The sequence below is a fragment of the Thunnus maccoyii genome, chromosome 3 (genome assembly GCF_910596095.1).
Source record: "Thunnus maccoyii chromosome 3, fThuMac1.1, whole genome shotgun sequence".
Lineage (NCBI taxonomy): Eukaryota > Metazoa > Chordata > Actinopteri > Scombriformes > Scombridae > Thunnus > Thunnus maccoyii.
In genome coordinates this window covers 7,400,588-7,426,836 of record NC_056535.1, presented here as the reverse complement: position 1 = coordinate 7,426,836, position 26,249 = coordinate 7,400,588, and the positions used below count along the sequence as shown (strand labels likewise).

General features: G+C 41.8%; 4 protein-coding genes across 6 annotated transcripts in view; 1 reads left to right on the top strand and 3 right to left on the bottom strand.

Annotated features, from left to right (window-relative positions):
* Positions 1 to 389: 389 nt before the first annotated feature.
* avpr2ba (arginine vasopressin receptor 2b, duplicate a) lies at positions 390 to 2,843 on the bottom strand. The gene is made up of 2 exons (XM_042405918.1): positions 1,710 to 2,843; positions 390 to 1,132 (listed from the first exon to the last, which is right to left on the bottom strand). The coding sequence occupies exons 1-2, from the start codon at positions 2,572 to 2,574 to the stop codon at positions 924 to 926; spliced, it is 1,074 nt and encodes a 357-aa protein (XP_042261852.1). The 5' UTR covers positions 2,575 to 2,843; the 3' UTR covers positions 390 to 923.
* Positions 2,844 to 3,056: 213 nt separating this feature from the next.
* On the bottom strand, positions 3,057 to 11,001 carry trnt1 (tRNA nucleotidyl transferase, CCA-adding, 1). The gene is made up of 8 exons (XM_042405917.1): positions 10,891 to 11,001; positions 10,569 to 10,698; positions 8,106 to 8,299; positions 7,309 to 7,447; positions 7,053 to 7,179; positions 6,689 to 6,882; positions 5,394 to 5,647; positions 3,057 to 3,855 (listed from the first exon to the last, which is right to left on the bottom strand). Exons 2-8 carry the CDS (start codon positions 10,696 to 10,698, stop codon positions 3,610 to 3,612), a joined length of 1,284 nt encoding a protein of 427 aa, XP_042261851.1. The 5' UTR covers positions 10,891 to 11,001; the 3' UTR covers positions 3,057 to 3,609.
* Positions 11,002 to 11,159: 158 nt separating this feature from the next.
* On the top strand, positions 11,160 to 15,188 carry arl6ip5a (ADP-ribosylation factor-like 6 interacting protein 5a). The gene is made up of 3 exons (XM_042405919.1): positions 11,160 to 11,586; positions 13,942 to 14,159; positions 14,428 to 15,188. Exons 1-3 carry the CDS (start codon positions 11,408 to 11,410, stop codon positions 14,601 to 14,603), a joined length of 573 nt encoding a protein of 190 aa, XP_042261853.1. The 5' UTR covers positions 11,160 to 11,407; the 3' UTR covers positions 14,604 to 15,188.
* Positions 15,189 to 19,106: 3,918 nt separating this feature from the next.
* Positions 19,107 to 26,249, bottom strand: part of frmd4ba (FERM domain containing 4Ba) — a 48,592-nt gene continuing 41,449 nt past the window's right edge. The window contains exons 15-24 of one of the 3 annotated variants that reach the window (XM_042406813.1): positions 26,020 to 26,153; positions 25,820 to 25,936; positions 24,348 to 24,576; positions 24,147 to 24,203; positions 23,904 to 24,039; positions 23,115 to 23,279; positions 22,107 to 22,867; positions 21,859 to 21,994; positions 20,824 to 20,889; positions 19,107 to 20,285 (exon numbers count right to left, since the gene is read on the bottom strand). In XM_042406813.1, coding sequence (XP_042262747.1) covers positions 20,171 to 20,285; positions 20,824 to 20,889; positions 21,859 to 21,994; positions 22,107 to 22,867; positions 23,115 to 23,279; positions 23,904 to 24,039; positions 24,147 to 24,203; positions 24,348 to 24,576; positions 25,820 to 25,936; positions 26,020 to 26,153 — 1,916 coding nt within the window. In that variant the 3' untranslated portion in view covers positions 19,107 to 20,170. Of the gene's footprint in view, positions 20,286 to 20,750; positions 20,890 to 21,858; positions 21,995 to 22,106; positions 22,868 to 23,114; positions 23,280 to 23,903; positions 24,040 to 24,146; positions 24,204 to 24,347; positions 24,577 to 25,819; positions 25,937 to 26,019; positions 26,154 to 26,249 lie in introns of all 3 variants that reach the window. The other 2 variants (XM_042406816.1, XM_042406814.1) reach the window with 2 other exon arrangements.

Here is a 26,249-nt window from a genome sequence, read left to right as displayed (position 1 = left end):
TGTCAGCATGTTAAGATGCTCGCACTGACAATGCTAACTTACAAATTTACTGACAAACCATACAACAGTTGTCAAGACATTTCACTCAAAACCACAAATTTCAACCTCATGGTGGCACTAGAGGAAATGTCAGGGGATCACCAAACTCAATGCAATACATCACCTGAGAACCATGAATGTCTGTGACAATTTTTTTTGCCACTCCCATCAGGATAGAAATGTTTCATCATAGGATAAAGGTGATCACTCAGAACAACTTAGTATTGATTTGCAGTGACCCTACCCTCTAAGGGGACAAGTGGACCCAAACCATGCTGGCAAAATGCCCCCCACAGCATAACAGAGCCACCAGATCCCCTCACTGTAGGGGTCAAGCATTCAGACCTGTATCGGTTTTTCCTTTAATTTGTCACCCATCTGTCCATATCTACATGACACACCCACTTGTTAGGTTTAGGCATGAGCAGTGAGATGGTTAAGGGTCAGGGTAGTAAAGTGGGCGTGTCGTGTAGGTCTGCAGGACTGCAGATAGACCCTTCTTGACAATTGTGGTTATAGGGCTGGCCCTGCTGTTGTGGTCCAGCCAAAAATCTATAGAAATCTTTTAATATTTTAAATGTTTGTGTTACGTAATAGTGCCTTTATAGGAAGCTTATTTAATGTATCAGTGTAATATTCCTTCAAGGACTAGTAGTGTGTCTGGTACTCCATACATAATGAGTTTGTACTTTTTAACATTCAAGTGTCTCGTCTCCACAATGTGATAATGTGGTCTCCCTACAATACACTGTTACTACAGGGAGTTGTAGTTCTGCTGTAATGCTTGTCCTCACAGATATTAGTGGATTTCTACAGCTCCTTTGCTCATGAGGGAACAATACTTGATGACCTGATGTGAGAGAAGTGTCTGAGGCTTAAGGATTTTATCTGCAGTCTGACAGGCTCTTGAGGCTGATGTACAAGGAGCTGACCATGGTGGCATCCTCCTGGATGGACTCCTTCAGATCAGGCTGGCCCACGCACATCAGGGCCACCAGTCTCTTGGGCAGTTTCCCACTGAACAGCAGGTAGATGCAGGGGTTTGCACAGCTGTTTAGATTGGCCAGCAGCATCAAGATGGTGAAGGTTGCAGCTGGAAACACATGAGGAGGAAATGAGAGGAATACTCAACATCTCTTTTGCTGGAGAGGACCAATTCCTGGTTATGGATGGATGTTATTTTGGATCATCATCAATTAAACTCAGTTTGCCCAGTTTTTCATTTAAAGTAACAACCTTTGGGGCTGACTTAGTAGTGTATTAAACTTTAGTGAGTTTACATGGAGATGGCACTCTTCCCTGTATATATTATAATTATTCAAATTCATAAATGGATATGTATATTATGATAAATGTAGGGTTGTAATTTATTATTAGTCTTTTTAAAGGCTGTTATTATACTTAAAACCACTTACATAGACACATCATAGTACATCATCAATATTCCATGTTGTGAATTACCAAGGATTTTTGTTTTAATCCAAGACTCAAATTGCTGTGTTTTTCTCTGGATTCAAAGAAAATGTAATTAAATCTAATGTGTTTTTTTTTGTTCTTTCAGTTGTTTATTTCTCTTCACTTAATATATCACAGTTGATAGTTTGCAGTGATGACAGTTAAATTTGGCATGCCATGTAATTTTATGTCAGAATGTGTCTTTTTTTTCTTACTCTGAGTGGGTGCCTCGACGTCCCACACAGACCAGAGCTGCACGGTGAAGAAAGGCGCCCAGCAGATGATGTAGGCGAGCACGATGACCACGGTCATCTTCACCGTCTTCACCCTCGCCTTGGACACCCCTGCCACGCTGCTGGCCCTGGAGGATAGCGGTTTTCTGACTGCCTCTCCGACGTGCTGCGTCTTCATGTGGAAGTTGATGTGCACGGTTCGGCAGATGCGCACCTGACACACGATCACCGTAAGAACAGGCAAGACGAATATCACCAGAGTTGTCCAGGTCACGTAGGCTCTCGGTCCCCACGGCGTAATGAACTTCGCCCAGCAGTCGTACACACCCGGAGCGACCTCGACCCGCGAGAAGATGAAGACCTGCGGGAGGCTTCCGATGAGGGAGACGCACCAGGCGGCGCACACCGGACCGTTCCAGCGCGCTCTGCGCCTCTGGAAAGTCACCATGGGGTTGCAGATGGCTTGATATCGGTCTATCGTCATCACTACTATCATATAGGTGGAGGCAAACATCCCGACCACCTGCAGGTACTTCACCGCGCGACACAGTATATCTGGACCAACGAATCTGTCAGTGATGTCCCACATGAGTTGGGGACAAACTTGGAAAAACGTGACCACCAGATCAGCCACGCACAGGTGGAAAACAAAGACACGCATCCTGGAGAGCTGCTTCCTCCGCTTCCACAGCACCAACAGGAGCCCGAAGTTTAGGATCCCCGCGGTGATGAAGATGATGGACAGAAGAGCTATTTCCACTTGAGCCAAGCGCTCATCTCGCGGCTCATCCCCAGATAGTGCACGCTCTAAAGTAGTGTTACTGATATTTACACTGAACCAAGCCATACTTTCACACCAAATACAGCACCGAGTGGCTGAACCCCGTTATATAACTATTCCAGGTGACTGAAGTGGAGGCATATTTAAAAAAAAAAAAAAAAAAAAAAAACATACAAAAAAAAGCAATGTAAGCATGTAGAGATGGAGTAGACCTCAATTTGACTTAATTTCATCAAAGGTAGTTCCTAGAAAATAGACCATTGTGGAAGTTTAGTAGGTGAATTTCCAGTGATCAACACATGTTGAGAGTTTCCAAGCGAAAACTGAGGTGTTGGTGAAGGAGAGCAGAAGGCTTTATATCTCCTCATCACTACAGGAGGGAGGAGCAACCTCGCTCCACAACTGGACATATTTATTTCTCACAGTGCCTTTCACATAGATGTAGAGGATTTACACATACAGTACATCTGTACTCTGCAATGCTTGTGCTTGAGCCAAATAATCACCAGCCCAGTCTTTTTCAATAAAAAGTATTATTTTTATAGAGCGTCGTCCTTACAGAAAACATAACAGTTAAATAAGATATAATTGCAATGAAACCCAAACAATCAAAAAAACAAACATCTACTTTCTAATGTTGTTTCAATAATGAAAATAACTATTTTCTCTTTTAATTGCCCTGACATTTTATTTCACTGTTCATCACCGATTCCAACCTCCATGTTTCATTTTCCTTCATCATATCTAACCAGCTAATAAGTGCCCAAAGTTAAGATTAGAACTGGCTGAACGTCGGCATAATATCAGCCATTTAATCCAAGGAAGTTGCATAATCAGCAGAACTGTGAAATAAAACATGTTGGTAAATCAGCTGCCCTGGTCTATTACACATATGGTGGTAGCTTTACACGGTGATGAAGATGAACAAAAGTGGCCCAGGGGTAATTTAGGATGAAATTGTATTCATCAGTGGGTTTGCACGTCTCCATTCTTGTAGTGTCCTTTCTCAACAATATGAATGAGTCTGCTCAATCAATACCTGTGAGCAGCACTCTCTGACACACACAAAACCACCTCTGCTTTTCCAGTTGTACCTGCTTATTAAGACTTAACGTAACTGAGGAGTTCGTCTTTGTCCATCTGATAACGACTTTTCTTCCAGATGTCACGGAGCTTCTGTAAGGTGGCACCTATCTCCTTGCCTGAGGTGACGCCCATCCTTCTCAGATCGTGACCGCTGACGGGGAAGCGAGGGATGGACCATCTGCAGAGCTCCGCCAGCAGCTTCTCCTCACCTTGATACTTCAGCAGCTCGCAAACTTTACTCTGAGAATCCAGCTCCCGACTCTGAAAAGACACAGTATTATGTGAATTAAAGCCCCTGAAAATGTGGTTTCAAATCTATAATATTAAATATTCACGACTAGATAAGCAACAATCAAAGGTAAAGTTAGAAAAAAAAGAGACATCTTTATTTTATTTTAAACAATCAGCTTATCTGCTTTATCAGGACTCTGTGGTTTGATTAGATTTTATTGGCAGTGATCTGGCAACATGAGCGAACAACCAGCAACTGTCAACAGATTTTGGTTCAAATATTCCTCAATACTGATTAGTGCACAAAAATACATGACATCACGTGTTTCCAACTGAGCTCCACCAACTTCAGAAAACAGTGAGAAGAGCACAGAAGAAAACCCCCCAAAAAACAGAAATCTGTCCTGTGAAATAAACAGTTACAACTGAGTGATAACAGCATGATTATGTAGGATCACATCATGTGTAACAAGAAGCTGAGTGAATCAACAAGTTTTCAGTGCTGTTAAAGCATTCCAGTTATTCTGTAGTGAAGTGTCATTTTCTTTTCGGTGTAGTCTCTCATCCTGCCTTGTTTAATTCGGCTTTATTTATTGATAGGGTTGGCGTTCGATCGAATTTTATTGAAGCTAAATCTAGCGTCAAATACACTTATCACATCTCAATATTGAACTCTACATAATTCTATTTATATTAAGATATTTAAGTCAAGATTCCAAATGTTTAGAGAAAAGTCATGTTGAAAATCATAATGAAAAGAACTGAAGCTTAAGGTCTGAGAATTAAAAAGCTAAAATTCAAGTTTTGCCAAATAGATGAGATATTATTAGATATATTTGTATATTGCTCATTGCTAATAAAGCAGAGCAGAGAAATTATTCAGTGAAGACATTGTTAGACTCAACACATCCAGGTATTGTACCCACTTTTTCCCCCCATCCATCTTGATTTGACTATCAGAACTTGATTGTTTTGTCTGACCAACAGTCCAAAACATATTTCACTTTATCATTGGACACTAAGAAAACATGTTCACAGTTGAGAATCTGGAAACGGTGACATTTGTTTGCATTTTTGCTTTAAAAAAAAAATAAAAAAAATCAATTATCAAAAATGTTACAGATCAGTTTTCTCTTGATTCAACTAATAGCTTTCATTCAAAGCCTGTCTTATGACTGAACTTCACCTGGGCTTTCAGGGCTGCTCTCAGCAAAGAAATAATTCCCTCTTCTAGGAGGACATTTAACATAATGATATGTTGTGCTAGTAATCTCTCAACAACAAGCCAGAACTGCATGAAATAACAGGTGGATTAATCATGGCATTACATGTGTTTGTCTATTGAGCTTCAAAATAAGCTCCCATAAACAATGAGTGGTTACATTCATTGGCACATAACAATACGTTCTGATGAATAATCCCTCCCTCCTGGATCATGGTATATACATTCTGGGAGTACTGATTGCTTAAAATCAATGTGTGTATTGTTCTGCTGAGTGTGCCGCTATAATTTCTCTCCTGCCTGTTTTGTTAAAATGCGCGTGAAACTGGGGGAGGCAGAAACTTACATCAATTATAAAGTCAGTGAAGGGTTTGAGGCTGTCGGGCTCGCCGTTGCTCTTGCAGAGCTCCCGTCTGTATTTGACCAGGAACAGAGCCAGATTCTTCTCCTCCCTGGAAACCTTCAGTCGGATGTCCATCTTTTCCACCTCCTCTGGGCAGGTGAAGAGAGCAGCCAGGATGGTCATGGGTTTGGGAGAGTGGGTTTTGGCGTTCTGCCACACTCGCTTCATCTCCTCAACATTGCCATCTGGTGGTAGACCTGGGACAGACAGGAGAGCAGTAGTGACTAACTGTAGGCTAATTAACTTGAATACCTGGTTGACCAACAGGTGCAGTTTTGAGAATATACATAACACATACATAATATTATAACCATGTGTGGATTCAAAAGATATAGAAAAAATAATATGTAACATTGGTTAATTATTGCATTAAATGGTCACAATTCAGTTTTTATCATAACTAGTTAATGTAATACTTAACCAACATTGGTAACATTTAGCCTGGAGTATTGGTAACATGGTAGAAGTCTTCTGAGGTTACAGTGCCACAGAACTCAAGAGGCATTAAATCCACTCCATCTCAGGGATGGAACAACACTATTGATTCCTCTTAATGACGCCTGTACTTTGCAAACATTGTCTTAACAGCAGATGCATGTTGACTTGGACTGTTTTCATGAGACTTGAGTCATGAGAGGGAGAAGATCTTCTAATGCACTGCCACTTATTTCAGGTAGGGATGATCATCATCAGTTTATCAAAAAGGAATCTTTACAAAAAGCACTTCAGAATTGGATTGATAAGAAGAATTATGATCAGAATACTGAACTGACAAAATCATTTTAAAAAGGGGAATAATGATACAAGCACTCACTCAGCTCAAATCAGTTTCTACCAGCAACAGCGTATGTCAAGGTTATTGTTTCCCATGTGTAAAAAGAGTAGTTTGACATCTTGGGAGAGATAAGCGTTGCTTAGCATAAATACTGGAAGCAGAGGGAAACAGCTAGCCTGTAAAAATGACATTTCTTGTGGCTGTGTTTGTGGTTGTACTTTAAGTATTTTTTGAACTTTGGACAGAGCCAGGCTAGCTGCATGTTATCACTGCTGTCTTTCCACCTCTGATGACCGAAAAGAATACTTTGACAAGGATACTTTTTCACACCCACATGGAAAAGTTTGACTTTTTTAAAGACCACTGTTAGTGAAAACAAATAAATAAAGCTGAGTGTGCAGTTATATTGTTATTGTAACATAACCAGTGTCTCTTTCATCGCCCATTTCTGCCCCTTTCTTACCCATATACTGGGCCAGTTCCAGGCTGTACATCAGCTCCAGCAGATGACTCGCATGGTTGCCAATCACCATCTTCTTCAGTTCCACCCAAATCCGTTCTCCTGATATGGCTGCCAGGCCACGGCCGTTTTCCCTGATGGCGGTCAGTGTCTCAGGCTCGTGGTCATCAGGATTCAAAGCCAACCTGCCGTAGAACCTGTGGTGAGATGAGACTGCTCAGGTTAACACGCTTTCGGGATCTTCTTTCCCTTTCTTAGTCTCCATAAAGAAGTTTTACTCCCAGTTACAAGAGAGGGCAAAGTCCCTCTCTCTTTTCACTTTATAGTTTGAATTGAATAAGACGAAAAGTGAAATAAAACAATCCACCTGAAATAGCGCAGAATTCTCAGGTAGTCCTCTTGGATTCTTTGTTCTGCGCTGCCAACAAACCGAACTTTACGGTTCTGCAGGTCTTCATATCCTTTGAAATAGTCGTACAATGTGCCATCAAGACCTGCAAGGGAGGAAAGTAAACAAATAAGAATTTTTAGTTTAATTCCCCACAGTAATGAGTGACAATGTCCCCCAACACATACAAAATTAATTAATCCTCATCAAGGTTCATTTTAATGCAGTGGAGTACCTAAAAATAAGGAATTGATGGTGAGGTCTCTCCTCTCTGCGTCTTTCTGCCAGTCAGTGGTGAATTCCACCTCGGCGTGACGGCCATCTGTCTGAACGTCCACCCGCAACGTGGTCACCTCAAAGTTCTCATTGTGTAGCTATGAGAGATGATCAATAAATAAAACACAGATGACTAAAAGCACAGCAAAGACTGCCATCATGCTGTGGTAATGTATGTACACTAATAAAGTTGCTTAACTGTCCATGTGCACCAGAACTCATTTTACTACTTTTTAATAAATGTTTTTCATTTTAAATAGTAACTTTACACCAGGCTAAAAACTTATACATCACTGCAGCAAAGAGAGAACTAATAGCAGTGGAGAGCAGCAAACACAGAAAAGATTTTCAGCTGGTGTTAAATTGCTCTTGCATCACAATATCAACAATATAAGCATTTCTTTAAAAAGTAGTCTGAACTTTTTTCCCTCCATGGAGGGAGCTTTAATTAGCACAGCCATGTCTGGATAATCCTATGCAACAGACATGCTGAGTGGTCATTACAGGAAAAGCACAGGTGTATTTAATAATATTATATTACTATAGCTTCATTCCATTAAATGTTCCTGTGAGACAGCATGCGCAATAACCAAACTGGTAAACCTAAATGTAACGCAGTCATCGTTAACATTATTAGTTCCACCCGTAGTTTTCCTGCTATCACATGTGAAAATATCTGCTGTGAAAAAGACCTGTTAGAAAAGTGAAAGCAGGGAATGGCTAAATCCTGACCTCTCAGCCAGGTCAGCCTCTTACTCTAGCTGTAATGGTCCCATGCTTCTCTCCTTTATTGTTGATCATCCTAATACCAGCAGTTTGGAACATGCGCTTCATCTCCTCTGGAGTAGCTGTGGTGGCAAAGTCCACATCTTCAGGTCGTTTTCCAGACAGCAGGTCCCGTACAGCACCTCCAGCTATTCTCAGCTCATGCTGGTGCTTCTCAAACACCTCTGGCAAGATCAAAGACAGAGACGTTAGGTAACTTTTTACAGGCAGTGTGTCTGCAGGCACAAACAATTTCCCTTGATGAGTTAAAGCCAAAGAATCACAGTATTTCTGACTTGTTTCCTTAAAGTGGATATAATCCATACTTCCATGATAACAATGTACAAATGACAATGTATAATGTTGAGGCTTCACTTGAACCGATGAACGTACAGAAAATTATCAGCGACTCTGCAGCTCTCCTCTGCTTAACAGAGCTTTATAGTCAGTTTCAGCTCATTGTTTAGCTGTCTGACTGCACCTTTGTTGTTTTGGTTCACCTTCATAGCGTCGTTTTCATCCGCAGCAAGCAGCAGTTTTCAGCGAAAAAAACCTCTTAAAATCGACTGTACACTATCTGCTCAGCACCAAACAGCAAACAGACACAGTTAGTGACTAGCAGGTGAACATAGTTGATTGTTGAGCAGCTAAAGACCTAGAAAGTCCCCTCAGGAATTTGACATATTCACAGACACTTGACAAGTGAACGATGTGTCTCCGTAACTGCTTGATACGTAAATAAGAAACTATTTGCTAACAAGTTTGCCATATAAACTTAAAAGGTTATGATATCTCAATGTTTTGTTCACAACTTGTTTCCACTGCCCCCAAGCCGCTGCTTGCCGGCAGACAGCTGCTATGTGCCAGTCAGCTCTGGAGGAGAAAGCCGGGCAGCAGAGCCAGAAAGTCAGTGGATACAAGTGGATTCATCTTCAAACTCGCTTCTAAACCTAGTCGGAGCTAAGTTAACAGCGGAGTCACACACCACCTCAGCTGCTTTCAACAATAATAAACATTTTAAATGCTGGTGAATTTATATAATTTTAAAGTTACACAGTAAGATGATGTTGTGATGATGTTATTTTGAGTATGGATGGAGCAGCTACAATGTTAGCATAGCTCTGATCGATCTGAACTCCATGCAGAAAACAAGCATTTTAAAAGTTGTTTGCTTGTCGTCTTGCTGACAGACTTGACAAAGCATGAATTCAGACTTTTTCAAATCGGCATAAAGATGTAGCTTTCTCTGCATCCATTTGATACATTTATTGCAATTAAATCACAGCAAAATCTAGGTTCATTCAGGCTGAGCTTCCACATCACAGCACTGGTTGGGGACTAGACAGTGCCTGCTGTTGCTCTCTGGCTGTTTGGGGCGAATAAACACAAATGATCTTTGCTGCACCGCTCATGGGCCCCGCTATCTATTCTCCTGCAGAGCATGTTTTTTCGGGGTTCATGCATGCAACAGTTGCCATGGTAGCCGGCACACCCTGTATAAAAGGGCAGGAGGGGGATGGGACAGACACTCAAACCGGCTGTTCTGAACAGGGCTGTTCAGACAGGATGAGAAGGCTGCTGTGGTGCTTCATCATTGTGGTATTTTGACCAAAGCATATCAGACACATTTTATTAAGACTGCAGGGAACTGAGTTAACTTGTGGGAAAGGGGTATAATATGGCCCCTTTAACATAAAGAAATTATTTTATCAGAATTCGGACTAAACAGCCTTTACGTCATGCCCTCAGATTTGGATTCAATGACCAACGCAAGCATTATTTTTAGATCCTAATCAATACTAGATTTTTGAAATTGATACCGATATTGATATGGATATGTAAGAGTTTGAAAAATCTGATTACAATCTTTTGTGTGCTATTCATAATACATAAACATATTACAATAAATATATAATAAAAAAATATTACATAAACACTGACACAAACATTTTTTTTAATAAGGATCCCTGACATTTGTTTTCTTACTTTGTTTTATTGTGTTGATTACAGTTGAACAGTAACCGTGTCAGTGCTTTCTGGTGGACAAACTTGTGTAATGAAGACACTGTTTCTAAATTATCTCAAACATATCATTTCATTTCTGTACTACAACTGTCATCTTATTGGACGACATATGCCGATATCCATATATCTGCAATAAGCAAATATAGACCCAGCTGATCTCTCTGTCTAGCTCTATTTTTTTCAGTGAACACTAAGCATTCACAATGTATGTTATCTTTTAGAATTATCAATGGCAAGTTGTCAATAATCAGATCATGGGGCACATGTATTAGGTTCACTGCTTCCTCTTAAACTTGTAGAAACGTTCTTTGAATGCTCTCATCCCTGAAACAGACAGACATTAACTACAACTAAGTTACTGACATGTCTGTAGGCAACAAGGTAGAGCAGAGTTATAGGTGACCACATCTGGCCGCAGCTACACCTCACCTGCTAGTCCGTTCAGTCCATCAGTGAACAGAGACTGGAATTCACTGGTCTTCAGCTGCATGGTGAAGAGACTCCTCCAACAGAAACGTGTCCTACCAATCACACCAGGACTCAATATTCTGCGCCACATCTGTGAAAACAACAACAAAACCACACATCATGTGCGTCTGTTTGTATGTTTGGTGTATGTCTGCTGTGACTGAGCTAAGTTAGCTGGCTAATATCACCGCAGTGCACCTGTCACACTGTTCACACGTTGCCAAAACGTGAGCGACAGCGACATATAAACATGTGCGTTCAAATTATAACAGACAGAACTGACCTGCAACTGAAAGCGAGGATTGTATTCACACACAACGCAGGAAGACACTTCATGATACGCTTTACCCTTCTACCATGAAGCGTTTGTAGGAAGTGATTCGGTAGCACGCGGTGACTGACCAATAGCGCGACGGTTCGTCAGGCTCAACAAGAGTCGTATCTATATGATAACCCTAGATTTGCGAAAGATCTCGCGAGAGTGATCATTTTAACCCAAGAGACTCGTGATCTTTCGCTAACCTTAACCAAGTGTTTTTTGTGCCTAAACCCAACCAGACCCGAGCCACAGCGTTGTCACATCATAAAACATGATTATTTTTGTACAATGACAAACAACTCGCACAAACTCGCGAGAGTTTCCCAAATTTAGGGTTACCGTTTAGACACGACCCGAGAGAGGCGGGGTTTTAAGAGCGCACGCTATCAATAGCTTCTCGCGAGAATTCGGGGATTTTCAGGTGATTTTCCGGCTTTCTGTCTTGCTGTCAGATTCAGATTCAGGTCTGTAAACGGAGCAAATGGCCAAAGTAGAGCTGACACCGCTCAGACCATGGGACGACTTCTTCCCCGGGTCGGACAGATTCGCTAAACCTGACGTGAAAGATTTAGCGAAGTGGAATAACAGAGTCGTCAGCAACTTGCTTTATTATCAAACCAATTACTTGGCAATGGCAGTGGTTGTTTTCCTCATCGTCGGGTGAGTAACGGTATCAAGAAAGCAGCTTTTGTGTTTTTATTTGGTGCTTCACAGCTGAATGGTATTCACCTTTTACGTAGTTCAGTTCGTCACCTTTGCAGGTGTATTTATTGTTCCTTTGTTTTTTGTAAACAGGGATTTAAAAAGGATTTGAAATCAGGATACAGACAGGATGTTGACATAAGGAAGAACAGAGAGGTACTGTGCCAGCTGCCATGTGCTGCTATTATGGTCTCAGTGTGAACTCTTTACTTTATCAACATGAGTTTACCAAAGTCAGGACCTTTTCCCAGTGTGTGTCTCTCATGTTGGAAAATGCTTTGAAACTTTGTTATGTATTAGTGCAAATTATTGCAAAAAAATTGTTGAGAACTACAAACTGGGGCTGCCTAAGATCTGAGCACATATGACATCGGTGCATCATGTGGGCTGTTTGGACATCCAGACTGGATTAGAGAGAGAAAAGAGGAGCCAGCAACCAAAAAGTAACTTGAACTCCATACAAGGTAGATTCCATCAGATCAGGAGACAAACTGTTGAATCCCCCCTTCATGAAATATGTTGGCTTAAGCTGGCACTTTGCTCCATTTAAAGCCTAGCCTACTAAAAATAGTGATGCCCTGCCATGCTCTGTCCACTGAGCTGTGTGATGACATATCGCTGCTATGGTTATGAAGGCCTCATTAAGCCGTTTGACTAGTCAGCTGTTGCACTGCAGATAGCACAGTTGTGAAAATACAGCAGCTTAATCAGCTGCCGCTTTGAATCCCCCGGTCAGGGACAGAGTCCAGTATTGGATATTTCCTCAGTGAGTCGGTATTTAGTCAGGAGATACCCATGACCAACGAGGCTGACCTTTGACACATTTAGGCTTCATCATGTCTTATCATATTGATGGAGTTGTTGAGTGAAAATGGCTCTTGCATTGACAGAAAGTTTATTACTTTATTGTTTTAGTGCACAATCTGAATCCAGAAATGCTGCCTCTGTGTTCTAACACTTCAAATTTAATGTAGCAGTGATCATAACTTCAAAAGCATTAAACATTCTAGTGGTTTCTGGTTCTCTTCACACATTTTTCTTTACTTTCAGTTAACTATCACATAAAAACCACAGTTTATAGAACATAAAAAGTGCAGATTTCACCTGAGCATCTTCTGCTTATAATATTCTCTCCAGCTATTTCCCAATGACGATAAAGCACCATAAACATGGAGGCAGAAAGAGTAGGAAACATAGCTGTGAGATACAGCAGTTCAGGAGACTTTTCAAGTCCATCCAAGAACAGAAGAAAGGTTTTATCTTCCGTTATATTCTCCATTCGTCAATGCAAGTGAGGATTGTGTTCAGTGCGGTGATGGAAAGTTCATGTCCAGGTCACACTCACTGAGGTCATGGACTCCAGTGACATCACTACAGAGGGATGCCAACACTGGATTTGTCACACAAAAGTTTCCTATCCAAGGTGTCTGGCAAGGGTGAATACTACAGCAGCTGTGATGATGATGTACATTCACTTGACTGAGAAAGTATTTCCAGACTTTTGACTGGTACTGTATGTAGTGCATGTGTACCTTTGCTTTGGATGAAATCTTTGTCCAGATGTAAATTACTGATGAGGCAGTAAAAATAATACCTAAAATGATATACTTAATTTAAGTTTATTGTGTGTGTGTGTGTGTGTGTGTGTGTGTGTGTGTGTGAACTTACGACTTGATGTACTGTTTTGAAAAGAGATTAATTTGTCAATTATTTTTTGCAAGTAATTGTTTAATTGATTAGTCCATAAAATGTCAGAAAATAGTGAAAAATCCTCCATTATAATTTCTCTGAGCCCAAAGTGATGTTTTCAAATTCCTTGTTTTATCTGACTGTAAATCCACAACACAAAAACAACAAATGCTCCATATGAGAAGCAGAGATAAGACAATCCTTGGTATTTTTTTCTTGTGAATTACTGAAACAATTAATCAGTCATCAATAGTTGCTGATTAATTTACTGTTGACTGACTAATTGATTAATCAACTAATTGTTTCAGCTCTACTTCTGATAGTTTTTACCGTCCTTGGGAAGGTAAGGAAGGAAAACTAGCATCATTTCATATTTTTTTCATAACGTTTCTTACAATGCATCAAATAATGGAAATTACTTATAATTTGAAATCCAAACATAGAATCATACTCTTCTGTAAACCTCAAATTATGTGCAAAAGGTCAATGATTCCAATAGTTTTCTTGTTGTACAGTCAGCATCTAACCACTTGGTGGAGCCAGTGACATCCTGTCTGTGCTCCAGTTGCCTCTCAGCAGCTCTGATGATTCTGCTCTCATGTGTCTTGCGTTGCTGCCCTGCAGGTTCCTGAATCCTCTGGGGATGTTCACAGCCATGGCTGTGGTGTCAGGCGTCTTCCTGGGTTCAGTGTGGGCCGGGGACAACCGAGCTGTGATCAACAACTTTAAACGGCAAAACCCCACAGCGTTTGTGATTGCTGTCATGGTCGCCAGCTACATCTTAATATCTATGCTGGGGAGCGTCATGGTGTTCATGACGGCAATCACTTTACCTCTGGCTTGTAAGTTCAAGATGATAATATTGGACAGTCAGACTTTAGAGGTTTATTAGCTGACCTTTTATTATATAACAAATATCTTTATAGAATGTAATGAACAGTGCTTTTGAAGTATTGTGAAATAATCTTAGTTCCTTCAAAATCAGTGAAACATGTTTCAGATTCTCAAAGAGTGATGTTATTGTAGCTTGAGTTGAACAAATCTTTATGGCTTTGTTTCTGCCCAACATGTAAAACATCAGTAACAGTCACTTTCCCGCCTGTCTTTCAGTGATATTCGCACACTCTTCATTTCGCCTCCGCAACATGAAGAATAAACTGGAGAACAAGATAGTAGGTGCTGGACTGAAGAGGTCACCCATGGGCATTTTGCTGGAAGCTCTGGGTCAGCAAGAGGAGAACTTTCAAAAAATCCAGAGTTTCCTGGAGGGCAAACTGAAGGAGTGACTGGACTTGAGCCAAAGATCTTGACTTTCTCAGATGTAACAAAATTCTGTATTTCTGTCTAAACTCTCTTAAAAGTTTGTTTCATATAGTGTGCACACTGGTGTGTATTTTGAAGTGAAGCAAATGATAAGCTTGTTATCTGAAGGGCTTAATCTTTACCTCGGGGTATAAGTCACTCCACCCAGAACTTGTCAAGGCACTTTTCTCCAACATGGTGAGGGCATCTCAGTGCTGCCTCACACCTCTGCTATGCAATGTGTCAGTGTTCCTGTGCAACACAGCTGCACACTCCTTCCTAGGTATGAAATCCTTATTTAATGAGTCTCAGAAACAGCCGTCAGTCATGCCAGCTTACTCTCAACTACAATTGTGAAAGCAATGCAAGTGTTGCTTTTTATTTAACAAAGAACAAAAAAATGCGCACTCAACACACATCATTGCCAAGATACTCGAACTGTTCTCTCTGGATTGGTTTATGCTTTTGAATAATGTTTCCTCATAAAATGTAATGGTTTACTTAAGCACACATTTGAATAGAAACCAACCTACCTTACCCTCATGCAAATAAAAAAGACAAAAGAGAAAGTGCTGCTTTGTCTTGAGCTATGAAATACATGTGACCGAGTCCGATCACTGTGTCAGTATTTAAAATGAAGACTTCAAAGGAGTGTGAGGTCCTAACCCATGGCCATCAGTATTCCTCCTGCACCTCCGAGTGTTTAATCTTGACAGTGCCCCTTGGGTGATGGATTGGCCAACTTTGCTTTCCTCTCCACTTACCCCAATGCTAATCAATGGGCTGCAGTAGATTATAGTGTGGAGAGCTGAGCGCTGCACAGTGACGGAGTGGATTCATCTGCAGTCATTCACCTCCAAACCCAAGATAGTCGCTGTGTCAGCTCCTTCGTCTGCTTTTTTTTATTGGATTCCATTTGAAATTGACTGCAGATAACAAGAATCTATCTGGAACATAATGTTCTGTTATTTGGTTTTAAGGCGAGGCATGTAAGGAGAAGGGGAAACATGAAGATAAAAATGATGGGCATTAAAAAGAGTAACCACCTCAGAGAGCTAGTTTTTCAAACAAAGTGAGCACCTTAACTCTTTCAATATCACTTTAATCCATTTTTAATAACATTTCAGGCAGCATGATCTCTCTGTTTGTAAGGCATAGTACTTCGGAAAGGAACCCTTCTGATGACCTCTGCATACTCAGGTGTAATAGTATTCCAGTGGCTCTCCAGTTTAACTTTGACTCGCACTGCAAGGCTTTCCCCCTCTGTCTTACAACTGTGATTTATTCCCTCTCCCGCGGTGCCTCATCTCTGTCCATATTGTGCAACTTGGAGGAATGAACACAAGCGCTGGTGGCAATACACTCAAGTAAAGTCATGTCTCCCAGGACACAGTGGAGGCCCTTGTTTTTGGTGCTTCAGCTGCTGTATGGATCCTACCAACACGTGTGTGTACTGCTGCACACTCAACAGGTGTCTCTTTGGTGTTTTCTCCTCAACAGATGTGTAATCCAGGAGAGGAAGCACTGTTATACAGTACAAAACAGCACTTATACTTTTGTGGTGTTTTTGCATGAATCAACAACACTTAACTAACTTGTCATTTTGAAACAGCCATAATTGCCTCCAAAGGTAGTCGTCAGTGGGGCAACACATGTCACAAAAACAAACCTGTGTACTGTTGTAGTAACAACACTGCTCTCCTTGTGCAGTATTTGGACTTGTAACATCTGCCCTCTGTTTAGTTTCCACAACAGAAAGGCGCCAGACAAGGAAGAAAACTATAATACCTAATTCTGTTCGGTCAGGCTCGCTGCCATTGCCAGCACGCTGCCTGTAGGTTGACCCCTCCATCCCCACCCCCTTCCTCCTTGGCTTGCCTGAGAGGCTTTGGCTTTTGGCTGGCTAAGCTGGTTAACTAGCCTCATAACTCCAACAGCCTGTCATTCAGCAGATCCGGCTGCTTCGGCCTCCACTACAGCCCAACATGTGACACATTAATGATGACCCGCTGTGACCTTCGCAGTCTGCTGTATCCTCATGTGAGCTCAACCCTCTCTACAGGCTTTACATACACTCACACTGCTTTTTCTCCCAGCTCCTTGGTGGAAGGTTATCCACATAAGCCCATGAACAAGACTTGTCAGAGCCATTACTCCCTGGATCAAGGTAAAATGTGCTGATCCTGGAGAAGACCAGGCGCAACATGATTTAAAGTCACTTTAATCTGGGCTTGGCTGAACCCTATTGCCGGGTTTAGTTGCTCATATGTGACACCTAGTGCTTTAGGGGTGGGTGTCTTTTTTTGTTGTTGTTTTGGGGATACTAGTGCAGATTCTGTCCCCATTCTGTCTGTGCTGATATTACTTTCTCCAAAACCCTTATTTTCATTTAACAAAATAAAGTTCTTAAATGTTAATGCAGTTGAAACAATAGAGGGTGTGCAATTACTTTGCCAAAATAATATCTTCTAAAAATGACAAAATATCTATTTAAAGCAGTATTTCTTGATTTCTTATTTTGGCAACTTTGGAGGCTAACATCATTATCACTTGTGACTTTGATATTGTGATATTTATGTTATTTTGTTTCTCATATTGTGGTTTCTGACTGAGCTGTGCCTTTTTGATTGTATGAACCTGATAGTTCAATAAAATGGGGGCAAAAAAATGATATGACAAACATGTTAGCAAACAGTTGCTAATTTACTCATCCAGGCTGCACACAGTTAATAGCATTCATCTGGAGTCATGTTTCTGTCCCCCTGCTGAATGTAAGTCCAATATTCATCTCCTTGTAGCTTTTTTTGTCTCCACCAACTCCTGACAAAAATATTATTAGCTAATAAAACCATGTTAGCTAGTTGCTAACTTTGTCTGTCTGCTGTGTGGTGCTGGACAGGCAGCATAGTTGGTTTATCAGAGCCTTTTGACTGAAAACAGCTGCCTACTGCAGCTAAAAACATGCTTGATGAGAGCAGTGAGAGTGAACCAGATGTGGGCCATAAAACCACAAGAATGAGCTGCTGATTATTTTCCGTGGTTTCATCACTACGAGCAACACCATTCTCATTATATATAGTAATTTAATCCATTGTTAATATAAAAGATTGATTAGTGCAGCTTTAAATCAGAAACAATTTGATCAAAGAAATAAACACAACTATGAGTCTGACATTTGGTGTCAGCTTCCAGTTCTTCACAGGTTTCAACACTTTGTGCTAATGGACACATTTCTGTCAGAACCAAAAAAAAGCATTGAGGTTTGATACCCAGCCCTAATCTGCTCTCTACATTAGAGGAGCTTTGTCTGTAGTGTGCTAAATGAGGGGGAAGTACATAGGAGTCCATTGTTTATGTAGCTGAGTGTCAGCTGGAACAGCCTCCCCTGATGTCTGGCTGCAACTGGTGTGAAGCAGCAGAGGCACAGAGACAGAGGGAGACAGCTGGACACAAAACACTCCTCCTCTCCCACTGCCTCGGGTAAAGCCGAGGAGCTGGAAGTGTCTGAGACCTCCCCTGAGCTCGCTCAAGAAGCATAACACTGAGGAGCAGTGCGAGCAAGTAAAGCTGCTCAACAGAGGCCTTCCTAAAGAGGCAACCAGTGGCAGGATACACTAGTAGAAAATGTGTGCCGGCTGGGGAAGGAAGGGAGGGAATGAGGTGAAGGGTTATAGTGTGCTCTACAAAGTGGGGGGGGTAATACATGTGCATGTACATGTACATTTGCACAGCAGACTTCTATATCACAGATGCCTAGAGGGAGGGGTTTGGTGCTATAAACACTGGCTTGTCATTCACAGGGAGGACAGAAGAAGAGGTTATTGCTCATAGTGGGTGTGACGGGCTTTAAAGACTGGTTTGGTCGGTTTACAGCTTAAGGACATAAAAAAACCAGCCTGGCAACACAGCAAGGCGGTGAGAAAATACAGCAGAGCGTCAGAGCTCTCAGTTCTGCTTCAGCAGAGCATTTCTAAAAACAGACAGATCATTTATTCATAATTAGCTCTCATCATGACTGATTGCAGCTCTGCATTCACTGTAACAGGCTAAAAAAAAATCACTGAGATATTGCCAGGACTCTACAGTTATCTTGCTGACTATAATCTGCTTCCCTGAATGCACCCGATAAGCAGTTTCAAAACCATTTATGTGGAGAAAGCAGACCGCCATTTTCAACCACTGTGACAAAACATGTTCAGTCATAAAATGTAAGAGACTTAAGTTTATTCAGTTATTTCCCTCTGTGAGTAGTGACAGTCACTGTACTTTCTTTAAGCCCTGTTTCATTAAGTGAACTGGCTGAGCAGACGTTCAATTACCTAATTTAATGGATTTGGATTTAAATCCTGTGTTTTCCTGCACTTCGAAGGATGAGATTTTTTTTTCTTTGGATTAAATCTCCTCAGCTTCTTTCCTTCTTAATATATATGACATATGAACCAAACAACTCATTCAAATGCAGTTTTTTTTTAATTCAAACAAATGCAATATACAAATTACTAAGAACCAGCTTAACAACAATTGTTTACTATATATTACATGCTTTTCAAATACATAAAAATGCTCTAAAAAAAAAAAAAAAGAAAAAAAAAAAAGACGGAACCAGTGTATTAACAATACCAACATTTACATACAGCTTCATTCTCTTGAGAGAAGTTGGGAGCACCAGTCCATGATTTCCAGCATGGATGAAATAACCATGTTTTTTTTTTTTCCAAAGAAAGTTCTATCTTCCTGCAGAGATTCATCAGATGTGGCAGTAACCTCTGTTAAAGTCTTGGAGTAATACTCAAATGGTGTTTACACAGAAGTACAGGTATGTGGCTCAATTGTATTGTGAGCACTGAAAGAAAGACAGCTTGAATACTTATGTTTAAAACAAACAAGAGTACAGGAAGCACTGTGGTAGTTACAAGCAATGCAATGATAAAACTGGATCTGGTGACTGCACAATGTTCCAGGAAGTAGCCATCTGTTTTTGTCTCATTTTTAATGAGTTCAATCCTTCATTTTTGATAATGTCCTATCAGTCCTTGTCTGATAATTCGTGGTCACAGTGTTCATACATGTGTGTAATTGACAGAACATGATGAGTCGTTCTAGTTGTTCATTGCGGCTCAGTATCCTCTTATAGAGACAACCCTGGTCCTCGGTTTGTGACGGCGGCATCTCTACAGAGCAACACTGGATAAGTTAAGGGGTCTGGAGTCCCCCTTTCCCTTTGGCTATACCACACAGTCCACAGCAGCTCCTGGTATAGTTTCAGTGCACAAGTGCCATCACCACAAACTCTCGCAATCCAGACATGTAGACGCTTTGTGGGGTTTTGTTACAATTTCAACACAAGGATCCGGGTCCGTTTGGCATTTGTGTTCAATAGAACGTAAAATGAAGAGTCTTCATTTCTTTCTTTCTTTTAAACTCTGAATTCCACAGAAGTAAGTTCCTTCATTCTTTGTATCCCCTTGTACAGAAAAACAGGTAAGTGCAGTCTAAGGCACGATGACAACTTGTCACGGTGAAAATGTCATACACTGTGATGAGAGAGCAACTAAACTATTGTTCCCGGTTTTGAGTCTTCGTGCCAGTAAATCTGGTCTTCTGGGTCCTCGCCAGTGTGCATTTGGTTAATGTGTGGGTCCATTTGATTGACATCTATGTAGGATCTGAAATAAACACAAAAGATTAAAACACATTAGATTGGAGGCAAAATGAGCTCGAGACAGGTTGACTGTGAGTTTAGAATGAATTAACCCTGGGCAGTCAAAACCATCCTGTGATCTCTTTCTTGATCTTGCGAGATCAAGAAAGAAGAAATGTAGAACAATGATCATGTGCTAAACGTGTTAATGTTAATCTCAACCCCAGGGTCAAACATTCTTACCCAACAAAACAGCAGATGCACACAGACACACGCATAGCGCTCAAATGCCAAAATGTTCAGGGGTCACATTTTCCCTCTGCCACACAAGTGCCCTCCCACCACCACAAGACACCCAGAAAACTCAAATGAAATCAGCAAAACTTGAAAGAAATGATTTGGAGCTTTCTGTAAATCCCTGCGACATATACAAAAAGACACACCACCATCACCATGATATGTGGGGTAGTTTTACATTCTTGTCTCTCACCCTTTCTTTAGCGCAGTGACTTTGATTATTGGGGGAAATTGGTTATTATTCCTGGTCAGTAGCATAGGCACACCTCTCTAAAGGCCCTGCAGGGCACGTCATCCTATCTCTGCTCCGCCACTCAAACTCTGGGGGACATCTGTGCATGAGAGGGGGCAAAGGTTAAGGGTGAATGGCAGCACATGGGCAGGGGGGCCTCTGCAAAGGGCCAAGAAGTAGGCAAACAGCAACAAAAAAATCTGAGCAGTAAAAGGCACACTGCAGAGAAATGTGACCACTGGATGACAATACGCCAGCTGGAGGAGGAAGTAGGGCAGGCATGTTGTGTAAAGAAGCCATGCAGTTACCTTATAATACATGACACTGAATGATCTCAAAAGTGCAAAGTTCACTTCAAAACATCAACAAGCAGACTATGTAGTCACGCTGCGGACAGAATGAAGGAAGCAAACGCACAGGCTCCGGCTATGGCTGTTTACTTACTATGAGCTACCTTTAGCAAAGGACACCTTACTGAGCCTGTGCCCTCTGGAGGATTGTGGCTGTGCAGGGCTGGAGGCCACCTGCCTGGCTCGACAGCCAGGGGAGTAGGAAGAGGAGGGAAAGGAGGAGGAGAGCAGGGAGGAGGTGGAGGAGGAAGCTGAGGAGGAAGAGCTAGCAGGGAAAAAGGCACAGCGCCTCCGACCATCAGGGCTGTGCCAGGAGCCCTTTAAAAGCGAGGAGGCGCCATATCTATAAGAAAGAACGGGCCGGTGGACAGTTAAGGAGGAGAGAACCATTCTTAAGCTCTGAGGAAGAACTGACTGTGGGCTGCACAGATCCTATAATCCTACTGCTGAACCAGGCTGTGATGTTAAGTAGGTGGAAGTTTGTGGATTCTGATTTCAGAATTTAGGTGTGAGGGTAAGAAAACAGTAACACTGAATACACATAAGTCCACAATATAGCTGTGTGTAAGCAATAACAAAACTGAACAGCAGCTTTTATGTCGTTGTAGCCATCCATTCCTGTAATTAAAAACTAGCACTTAGCTCTGGGGATAAGGAGGATCAAGTGGCTTATTGGATAAGGAGCTGAGTCGAAGCCAAGTTTTTGTTTTTTTTCTCACCTGTTGTGGGCAGAGTGGCTGTAGGGGGCTGTACTGTAAGGGTGAGACTGCGGCGCATGCATAGGCATGTCATATTCCAACATACCACCACCACTAATGTGGTTGTGCCAGTTCCCAGTGGAGGAGGCTGAGGACACTGGGAAAAAAAACAAAAAAACATACAAGTTAGTAATGACCCAAATACATGTAAAACCAGGATCAGCTGCATATTGCACTAGAGACTGTGATGTATGGTGCAGTGATCTAACCTGATGTGTAGGAGATATTCCTGTTGGTGTGGCTGTAGGGTGCAGGCATGGTCTGATAGCCCAGGCTCTGCTGGGAGCCTCTGTCGTAGTCATAGTTGTATGTGGGCTGTTTGTGTGCAGCGTTGCGATGGTACCAGCCTCTCAAGTGTTCAGCCACCAAGGCCTTCTGGATGTTCTTGGTGACCTGCTCGTTGCTTCGGGGCACCGGACGGTTCCTGGATGGCCTCAGCGTTGCGTACGGGTTCTGCGACATGCCGTCTAGCTCGTCGTTGCCGTAGTGACTGTGCATGTCGTGGCTGTGGTAAGCTGTTGGGGTGGGGTGGTAGGAAGGATTGACGTTGTAGTGTCCCTCCATCTCGTTGTCGTACATGTAGGCTCCATTGGAGTAAGGCTCTGGCTCTGTGTAGCTGGGGTAGCCTGTGACGTAGTAAGCTGTTGTGGTGGGTCGAGCCCGAGGCTGGTAGGCGTAGCAGCGGGTGTCCGGCTGAGCCAGGTTGGGCATGCTGCCTGTGTTGGCGTACATGTCTTTCCTGTGGCGGCCGCGAGTTCTGCGTCGGTGGGTGTGGTTACCTGGGACGCTGTACTCGACGCTGGACTGACTCGTGTAGGAGGAGCCGTCATCGAGGACCTCGGTGCTGTTGCTGCGTCGGGCCGGGGAGAAGGTGAACGTTGGCACAGGGGGGTCGGTCTCCGTCAGAAACTGAGACTGGGACTCCAGACTCCCGCTACGCTGGCGGAAATGTTGTGGAACGTCCTCTGATCTACAATTGGAAAACACGCGAGTGAATTATTTTCTTTAAAACTTTGTGTTACTTTTTAACCCCCCCAAAAATGGTAGTATCATCATGTTGCCTCCATTACATTAGTTATTAGCAAAGGGTTTGTTAACAAGTGTTTTCCCATCACAGACATGGATTTTGTGTGTGAAACTTAGCTGTTGACAAGGCAGATATTTAAGAGTGAAAACAGATCATAAAAAAAAAACAAAAAAAAACACAGATGCCGTACCTGAGCTGGGTGCTGCTGTAGGCGTTGCGGGTGAGGAGGGGGGTAGGGGGCATGCTGCGGGCGTCACGTGGCTGTCTGGAAGCCGGTTTGTATGGGCTGCCGTGGCTTGATAAGGCATCACGGTGACTGTAGTGGAGTGATTCCTGGACTTGGCCATAATTTAATCTGGAACACAGATAAGAACAATGTTTTCAGGGCATTCGCCTCTTTAGGGCAGAGCCTTTTATCGAGAAAAACACCACTCCTCTCTCTTCACTTGCTCTCAAATCTGAAGGAGACAAGAAAAAGCCACCTTGGGTTTGCTTGAATGCAGCATTTAAGTCATCGCTTCCACCTGAACGACTGTCATTTCATAGTCCATTGAGCTTTCTTTTCATGCAACAGCAAGCATCATGACTGTTTAAAATGATTTTAAATCTCTGGAGCTGAGCAAACACATCACCCATATCGTATTTTGTAAACACATGAAGTAGCTGCCATATAAACTAAGTTTCCAGAGCCACTTTCCTGTTTCCCTTTTCCTCTCTCCTCTGAGCTTGGGATTGTTGTCTGCTCCTTCACAGGCAGCAACATGTTCTTTTCCATCTATTTTTAAAGCTGGTGCGTTTGGGCTGATAAGAGGGAGATTGTTGGTGAGGCAGGAGAAGGAGGGAGGAGGTGACTGGCAGGAATGTAGCTCTGGATCTACTCTACAGGTCTGTACTAGCTCCATCCCCAAAAACAACAGTCAGAGACACACTGGAAATTACAAATATTAATGTTGGGTGGGTGTCAGTGCAAACTGTATACCTTCTGTCTGCATTCTGGTCGTTGGCAGAGGCTCGTCTGTCTTTGCTGTAGTGGATTTCTAGAGTTTCTGCATGGTGGGGTCTTGGGGAGTACTGGACCGACCTTGATCGCTGCCTCTGGGAGCCAAACTCATCATCTGGGAGATAAAAGTAATAGCTCTGTTAAAACTGATCTATGATGCAGAAAAGAGGGAGGTGGGAGTCAACAAATGCACACTGAGCATGATTATGCCTGAGCACTTACCATCATCCAGAGTGAGACTGTCAGATAGAGAGCTGAGGTCTGAAGGGTTGACATCATCTGATAACACAAGAGAGAAATGGATCCTCAGAGACTCGTCTAATAATACGCTTTTTGATTCTATCTTTGTACGGTGGTTTTCTGTTTCGTGATTTAACATGCAGATAAAGCATGGCCAGACATTTGTTTGGGTTGTCTACGTACCTGCTAAAATCAGTGAAGCTCTTTGGGTGGGTTTCTTTCCTTTCTTGATCCTATAGGCGTTGATCTCCTTCTCAATCTCCTCCAGCTTCCTCATTGCATCCAGGTAGTTGTTTCTCCTCTTTTTCTTCACTGTCTTGCAGAGGTCATCCTCATTGGATAGCTTGATGGCTGCTTCCACGATCTTCTGCTGCAGAGCGAACCTGCTCTCCAGATTCCTCAGATGTGGGTCCTGCAGGGAAATGCGCAAAATACACACACAATTAACGGGGAATTTCCAGAGAATACAGACAAATCCTGTCAACAGCTGTACCCTGAACAAAGAAACAAACTTCAAACATCTCCAAGTTATAATACACAATATGGACTTTATCTGGTTAACTTCATTTTCAGTATGCTGACATATTCTTATTTATATTCCCATTCATATTCATTTCTAGAGCTGCAACTAACAATTATTTTCATCATCAAGTAATCTGTTGATTATTTTCTCAAATAATTGATTAGTTGTTTGGTCTCTAAAATGTCTGAAAATGGTGAAATGTGTCGATCGCTGTTTCCTAAATTCCAAGATGACATCTTGAAATGTCTTGTTTTGTCCACAACCCAAAGATACTCAGTTTACTGTCATAGAGGACTAAAAAAAAGAGAAAATATTCACAATCCAGAGGCTGGAATCAGAGAATTTGGACTTTTTTTTGTTACAAAAATGACTCAGACTGATTAATCCTTTATCAAAAAACTTGGTGACTACTTAAGAGTTGACAACAAATAGATTAATCGACTAATCTTTGCAGCTCTATTCATTTCCCCAAATGACTTGTAAACTGAAACCATCTGAAACTGTTAACAAGTGTTACACTCAAAACATTATTGCAATTTTGTTGGCCAATTCCAATTTTTTAAAAGTCTGATCTGCTGATTCCAATTTTCTTTCTTTCTAAGAATTTAATGAGAATGAAAGATTTTTTTTTTACATATTTTCTTTCTATCTAAGAACTATAATTGACAGTATACACAAACATTTTTGTAACTTTTCTTTAATGGAAAAATAAATTCAATTGTATGTTCATATAATACATTAACTATTTAAAATGACATTTTTCTCCAAAACAAAATAAAAACGTGTGTGTGTGTGTGTGTGTGTGTGTTGTAGCTGTACTGTCTGTGCTGCTGTGTGCGTGACGTGAACCATCGTGTGGCACGTGTGTAAATTTGACCAGTAAAAAAAAATCAGATATATGAGACTGACTGGCCGGTCACCGGTCACGGCTGATCAGCTGGAAATCTGCCAGTTTCAATCGGTGCGTCTCCATTGGTGCATCTCTAAATGTAAGCCTTTAAACTCTTAATCCTCATTTCAAAAAGTCAAACATGGTCTAAATGATCTCTTGGTAAACAAAGGCAGTGGTGCAGTAATGTTGTTTCATCAAGGAGTGACAATTACATAACAGATAAGAAACAATGATAATCACCTCATTATAGGGGAAAAGTTCATCCAGCTTAAAGGCTGTCCCAACCCGGCGTCGAACTTGTGGGGCCTTTTCACCTGTGGCCAAGGGATACTCTTTAGGCAATCTGCCTGTAAGCTCCTGCAAATGAGAACAACAACCAGCGGTTAGCTGAGAGTGTGGATGTTTTAAATGGAAGAGAACAGGATGAGAGAGATACTCACAGCTTCTCTCATGCAGATCTTTTTTAATTCCTCAAGTTTCTTTGTCAATGTGTCTTGAAGGTCCATCTCTTTCTTTTTCAATTCAGCAATCTTCTCTTTCTTCTGTTCCTCGTTGACTTCCGAGTCAGCAGAACCTATAAAAAGCACATGTCTGATTAACTACAAATTATACCCATAAATCATCACTCATCAGTTTAACGCAGAGCAGAGGCCATTAACTGATTAACTCT